This window comes from Medicago truncatula, chromosome 8 (assembly GCF_003473485.1).
Source record: "Medicago truncatula cultivar Jemalong A17 chromosome 8, MtrunA17r5.0-ANR, whole genome shotgun sequence".
Taxonomy (NCBI): Eukaryota; Viridiplantae; Streptophyta; class Magnoliopsida; order Fabales; family Fabaceae; genus Medicago; species Medicago truncatula.
Window position 1 is genome coordinate 46,534,343 of NC_053049.1, and position 7,444 is coordinate 46,541,786.

Below are 7,444 nucleotides of genomic sequence, written 5' to 3' on the forward strand. Positions count from 1 at the left end.
AACCTTCATACATAACAAAAGATTTCGACAATGATGTTAAATCCATCTTGCCCTCAGAAGCTATACATAATTGTAATACATGCAAGTATAACATACATCATCTCTTTACTAATTCAAAAGACGGTTCGGTAAACAGAAACCAAATAAATAAAAAGGTCTTCAGATAATATTTTCAATTTTCCTTCAGAAGAAAGAAATAAAACACACAAATAAACAAAGCTATTATATAGTCAGAGTCTCATCTTGCCCCCATATTTTCCAGTCTATGTTTTATAACTTTCTTTTTCATATGCTTTTTAACAGGATCACTCCGCTGTCATTGGTTGGGTTATGCAGCACCTGAATCTGGCCTTCCGAACTGTTGTCATGACCTCAATCTCAGCACTTTCAAGCATTGCTACAATTTCAGCAAATGGTGGCCTAACATCGGGGTTGGGATCCCAGCACCTAGTCATGATTTCACGGAGAACAGGCAAACAATCATTGGGCAAGATTGGGCGGACATTTCTGTTGACAACTGCAAATGCTGCCTGTACTGCTGTCATGTTCTGAAATGGAAGCATACCAGTGATGAGCTCCCAGAGAACAATCCCAAAGCTATATACATCCACTTTCTGTGTGTAAGGCCTATGTTGGATCATCTCCCTGCACAGATCAAGAAACATCGTCTCAATAACCAGATATGAATTTCAGCATTTCAAAAAGTTCAATCTAATTAGCTTATAAATATTATGATACATCATCAACTGGATTTTAGGGATAGCAGAAACATATGAAAACATGCAGGCACTGATGCAGACATGACTAGATTTATATCATATACAGCTCATAAATGAACCGAGTATATTTTAATCATGGGTTCTCAAATTAATTGCATAAATATCCGAACAGTTATTGTCATATTGGGTGCGAGCTTGATCTAGAAAGACATCTTTCATTCAACAGAAAAATAGTATAACAATAAAATAAGAAAGAAAAGGAGATGGTAAAGTTATCCTTAGAAGAAAGCCCTAAAAAGAAGGTAAAAAATAAAAATAACTAAACCTAAACATCATTACAATTACTCTAAATGCCTAACAAGGAATTGGAGATTTACTGAATGATGCTTCTTTAAAGAACACCAAAGTGATTCAAACAAAATAAACATGTATGTGATGTGACATTGACAAAACAAAAGTGAGAAAAAAATGTACAGCTTTTTTAACCTAATGTCATGTTTTATTTTAGTTTTTGAAGGCAACACATGGTAAGGTCATGGTCTAACCTAACTACCAAAAGCTACCAAGGGTAAAATGTTAAACACAAAAATACAGCATTTACCTTCCAAAAAAAAAAAAAAATAGCATAGCATAGCATATATAATCAAGTCATTAAAACATTGTTCTTTTCTTAATCCTGCAAGCCCTGTGGGCATGCCTAAGATTCACGAAAAGTTAACAGAATTATTATAAAACAGTTTCAAAAAAGAAAAAGATTCCACTTCCTTCTACCAGATTTCCAGAAAAAGAATCAAGCTATTGCAACTCAACGGTCTTCTAGTTTTCTGCTATAATCCATCATGGTAACTATAAAAAAAAAACTAAATAATGGATCCCAATATCTTGAAAAAAAGAGCCCAAAATAAGTACCAAAACATGTCTTAAAAGCACCTATCATAACAGTATATCATATAATGCTGCTATGACATTGCAGACTGCATACTGAGAGGCTTCAGCCTAAGACACGACATACGCTGGTTGCTATATGATAAAAAAAGTGGTCAATGCACAAAGCATGCACCATTGTGAGGACTAAGGAGGGTTCAATGTATATAGCCATATGACATGCCTATCATTTGAGAGGATATTTCCAAGATTTAATCCCGTGCTAGATCACAAGGAAGCAACTTCAAAGGTCTATACATAACAATTGAATTACAGATATATGCAAAGATAGAAATCATGTTCAGGTCCATACTCCATACTACAGCAATCAACAAACCCAAAAAGAAAGCAGCGCAATTCCTATTTCAGCAGTGTGTCATTTCTGTTCAGGATCACAGACAACTAATTGTGATTAAAGAACCATGATGTTGACCTACGAGGTCTACAGATCAATAGTTTGTTACCAACACTTAGAATTTTAGCTATCTTTCCATCAATAAATATATATTTTTTCATTGGGAAAGTTAACGGTAATAAAGAACATACCCAAAACATGATTTCAGCAACATGAAGCCAAAGCGCATATCAAATCAATTAATATCAAACAAATGAAAAAGAAAACAAGATAATCTTACGGAGCCATCCAACGGTATGTTCCAGTCTCGGGAGTCATTCCTTCAGTTTGCACCTCAATCCGAGCTACTCCAAAGTCGGCAATTTTGATTGACTTGTCACCAAAAATCAAAAGGTTGTCGGATTTCAAGTCCCTGTGGATCAATCCCAGACCATGAACATATGCCATGCCTCTTGCAACATCCAAAGCTTGTTTGACAGCTAGTTTGAGGGGAACTGATCGGTTTTGGCGCTTGGTTAAGAACTGCCGAACAGATCCACCCTTAGCATACTCAGTAACAATGCACCACACCATAGGTTTACGGCATGCACCTATGAAACGAACTATGTTGGGATGCTTCAGGGTAGCCAGCATCATAACCTCCTGTTGAAATTGCTGTTCCATCAACTGAGCCTTTGATGTATCATTTTCAGGTCTCTCCAAGATTTTGATAGCGACATCCTCCCCGTTGTAAGTACCTCTGTAGAGTTTCCCAAAAGCTCCTTGAGCAAAAGCCTCACCCATATTTAGCTTCCTCAAATCAATTGTCCACTCTTCAAAATTTTCAAGCCCCTCAGTCGGAGAATTATTGTCCATCAGAGCTTGAGCTAAAGCATCGTCGCTCAATGCATGAGTAACTCTTCCCCGACGATTGGCGCTGTGTGCAACAGAATAGTTATCATTGGCACGCCTCTTCAACCCTTGATGATCCAACATGCGGGTATGGGAATCATTGGACCCAACACTGCTGTTATCAATCGACATTGCAACCGATCCTCCACCGTTGCTTGTTTGCAAGCTCCCGACACTGTCGATTGACATATTGGTACCCTCACCAAGCTTGTGGTAAAAGCCTTGGGAGAAATCGTAAAAGTTGTTATTATTCTTGTTGAGATCTATGGGGAACTTGGCGCCACCGTCCAACATTTTTTCACTCGCAGAATAGCAAAGCCTTCAAACTTTGCTATTTCTTCAGCATCAGAGATTGCAAACTAAACCAACCACCTGGAAGAAAAAAAACAGTACAAAACATTAGCATTTGATTTTACATATTTCAATCACAGCAACAAAGTTAACAAACAGCAATCCAACATTTGAATGAACCATAAAAAAATAAAAAATTGAAACTTGAGAGCTTCCAACAATAATACTTTAGGTTTATGACAAAACACGCACAAAGAGCTTCTAAGAACACAAAAAACAAAAAAAACAAAAAAAAAAAAAAAAAAAAAAAACGCTTATGGTAAACCAACATCATCATTTCTTTCTAAAACTAAGAAATAAATACATATGACGCACGATTTTGAAAAAAAGTAAAAGGAAAAACACACAAAACTTGTTATACCAAATTGCTCAACAAAAAAACAAAAAAAACTTGCTTTACTTAAACATTAAAGAGAACAATTAGGTAAGCAAATCAAAGTGTAATAATAAATGAAAATTAAAGTTTAAAATTAAAAAAGTGAAACTAAAAATGATTGATTAAAGGTAATAAGGTCGAGTAGCAACATAACCCTCATATAAAATAGAAAAAGAAGCAAAATTGAAAGAGAATTAACGAAATTAAGACAGAAGAGAGAAAAAAACGGAGAAAATGTAAATGAAGTCGAGAATTTGAAATTCTTTAGATGAGCTTGAAAATCAAATCTGAAGCACAAATTAAGAAAATCTTTGCTGATCTTACATGAAATAGGAAGAGATTAAGTGAAGAAATGAAGAAACCCTAAAATCTGAAAAGTGAAAGAAGAAAGAGTACCTGTGTTGACTTAAGTATTGAAGTTAGTTCCGATGATGAAAATTGAAAAGAGAGAGAAGAGATCGAAGAAGAAGAATGGAAAAAGGGAAAGAGAAAATAAACAAGATTGAGTTGAGTTGAGTTGAGTTGAGTTGAGTTGAGTTGTTCTTCTTCTTCCTCCCGTACCAAAGAAGCCACACAACAACAACAACAAAATGAAAACTGACGACTTTCTTTTTTTCGTTTTGCTATTTCTTTTCGTCTTTTTTTCCTTCTTTTTAATTAAATAATATAATTAATTATTGTTTATTTTTTATGCGTTTTATTTATGCCGAACAGAACATCACAAGACAAAACAATTAATAACAAGTCACGACATGACACACTTATTTTAGTATTTATATTTTTGATAAAAAGTTGTGTTGTGAATAGCAGAAAAATAGTAATAAAATTTTATTTTTTAACGGATCAAATACACTTCGTTTGTTTAGGGTCTCTTTCTTTCTTTCACTTCTAACATTCTAAAGTCTTCACATTTATTTATTAAATTAAAAAAAGTTTTTTTATTACTAATTTTCCGTATTTTAAGCACTCTTCACGACATACTTGAGTTGGGTTTAGTGTTAGAGGGAGAGGGAGGTGTACTAATACGCGTAGTCACACATTTTTTTTTTGTGTTCCTGGTTTCTACGTTGTTACTAACGTTTCCTTTTACTTTTTGTTCTGAACGAAACCTACCATTACTTGCGCTATTGTCACCGTTCATTTTTGTTCTTGCGTGCATTATCTTACTTTATCCTCACCGTTCATCTCCTTTTTGCTTTTTCCCAATGATAATGTGGTATTTTACCATAAATATGTACGGTACCATGACCTGGCCTATCGTCATCCTTCATCTTTTTGCTAAAATAAATGTTTAACCTCAAGGTTAACAGGTCTTTATCCCCTGTAATATAGGTTATTTCCGGTTTTACCCCTGTAAAATATTTTTTTGAATTACTCCCTTGTAAAAAAATTGTTTTGATTTACCCCCCTAATAGGCCAAACAAAAACGAAATATTCTTGAAAAAAAAAAATTGGTTTTTGTTTGGTCTATGGGGGTAAATCAAAAAAAAAATTACAGGAAGAAAACCATAAATGACCTATATTACAAGGGGGTAAAGACTTAATAACCCTAACCTCAATTATGTTTCTTCATGTCCTTATTGTAAATTTTGAATTCAATAGTAGTATGAAAGAAAAGTTGATATTCCTCATTGTAAATTTTTTCATGTTTTTAAAAGTGATAAAAGTAATATTAATTAGAGTCGTAATTGAAAGAAAAAAGTAATTAATATTGTATCGAAAAGTAAAATGGATCGATTTTTTGGAGATAATTTTTTTTCAAATGACTCGGTTATTTTAGGATGAAAAAAATTAATTTTTGCAAAAAAAAATGAAAGTTGATAATGTCTTTTTTAAGTATACAAACTCGTGTCGTATGAGTACACATTAAGAAACTAAAAATAAATAAAATTGTATTTAAAAAATAAGTTTTTGTATTTTTAAGAAATTTTTTATTAAACGGGTATTTTTAAAATTTGAATACACGACTTTTAAAATAAAATTATTATATTTGGATCCTTAGTATATTTTAACATTTTCCTTTTTTAAAAAAAAAAATTGATAGTGTAGTTAATATGTATTTACTCTGGTCTTTAGCTAGGGTGTTGGCTTTGGAATTTTGGAGTATGCTCGTCTTGGGTTCGATCTCTACAATGCCAATTTTGATGGACTAATATATAGAGAGTTTTGCTCTCGCTTTAAATGGACACCCATCAAATGAACAGTGAGATTGGAACCCTCTGATTAATCGGTCATTAGGTCGGATATCGATTTTTAAAAAATATTGACTATAATTTATCATAAAAAATTTCAATATAACAGTATCTATTTTCAATGTAATAACAACGCAAGTTTCCATAAAAATACAGTTCCTTTAGTAATTAATTGTTTATCCATTTTCCCATAAATAAATAAACTATTTATTAAAAAGAATATATTTTTGTTGCTTAAAAAAATGCATCAAAACTTATTACTTCATCCGTCCCAGTTTAAATGACTTACTTTAAAAATGTGTCACGTAATATATTTTAATCATATTTTTTTACCAATATATAAAAATAAATTATAGCATATATAATGTTGTTGAGTTTGTCTGGACGATTATTTTCAGAATAATCAATTTTTATAATTTTTTTAATATATTATTAAAGATATTTAATATCAAAATTTATTACTGCTACATTTATCTCAAAATATATCTATGCCACTTTGGCACTATGTGCATATGTTAGAAAATGTAATTAATCTTAAAGACATATTAAGATATTACTTTCGAAAATTATCTCTATTACTGGCATGCGGAAGAAAAACTAAAATAATTTATAGAAACAATCAGTAAATAATAAATGGTGTCGTAACATATAAAAATGATAAAAAAAAAATGCTAAAATGACATGTATTGCTTAACATACTATGTCTTTGTGCAGGTCTGAAAGGCCCAACTTAATTACTTTGAGGATCAACCGCATGAAAGTGCACATTCATGTCATCATAACAGTCCAATCATTACGCCAGGAATCAAGAGTGTCTGAAGTGCTTACATTTACATAAAGTACGACACACCGCAAAAAATATACTCCCAACGTCAAGCTGTAAAATCGACTAGCTTGGTAACAGGATTTGAGAAGCACTAATGTGCTACGCCGACTTTAACATCAACTAAGTATCAAATAACTGCTAAATTGTTCCACGTATCAAGGAGCTTGTTTAAACCAGATACAAGCTCCCACTTGTTTAGTCTTTCGATTATCACAGCAAACTAGAATTATCCAACAGAGATCCATATAATTAGTCACGACTAATCAAATCATACTCAGAAGGTGCGCCCTACTTATTCACATATACACGATTATATTGGTTATTACATAATGTTCTTATACTACTCGTTGATATTTTCCCTTTTCTACGGCCATGTTGTTGACAAATATATAAAATCCATTGTTAACTGAAGGTACGCCCTACTCGTGCTCAAAAGGTACACCCTACTTGTCCGTACAAATACATGACATTGTTAACCACATATTATATGTAATCGACCACTTATTCAATTGTGTTAATTGTGCATACAGGTAAACAGTAAAAACTTTTGTCCCGTACTTGTGTCTCCCGTACTTATTACCAGTGGTTGGTGAAGTAGTTGATTGAGTTGGCATTCAAAGATTAAAAATGTATCAATGAGAAAAAAATAAACGCTTCATTGATAATATAACTAGATAAACAATACAAGACAGACGAAGTTCATTTAAATTTCTTTCCTAGACCGAGAGATTGATTTAATTATTAGGTTAGTTCACTATGTCATTTGTATGAATTTGTGATTCACCTTTCGTGAGTTTGCATTGCTTGACA

The 7,444-nt window shown here is 32.6% G+C and overlaps 1 protein-coding gene across 1 annotated transcript; it reads right to left on the bottom strand.

Moving 5' to 3' along the window:
* Window positions 1-8: 8 nt before the first annotated feature.
* LOC25502249 (serine/threonine-protein kinase STY13) lies at window positions 9-4,210 on the bottom strand. The gene is made up of 3 exons (XM_013591819.3): window positions 4,013-4,210; window positions 2,279-3,261; window positions 9-645 (listed from the first exon to the last, which is right to left on the bottom strand). The coding sequence occupies exons 2-3, from the start codon at window positions 3,181-3,183 to the stop codon at window positions 306-308; spliced, it is 1,245 nt and encodes a 414-aa protein (XP_013447273.1). The 5' UTR covers window positions 3,184-3,261; window positions 4,013-4,210; the 3' UTR covers window positions 9-305.
* Between the last annotated feature and the right edge of the window lie 3,234 nt (window positions 4,211-7,444).

Coding starts and splice junctions, on each gene's coding strand:
- LOC25502249 (XM_013591819.3), bottom strand. CDS start 3,183: ATGTTGGACGGTGGCGCCAAGTTCCCCATAGATCTCAACAAGAATAAT. Junction 646..2,278: donor ACATACCGTTGGATGGCTCC/GTAAGATTATCT, acceptor TGATCTGTGCAG/GGAGATGATCCAACATAGGC.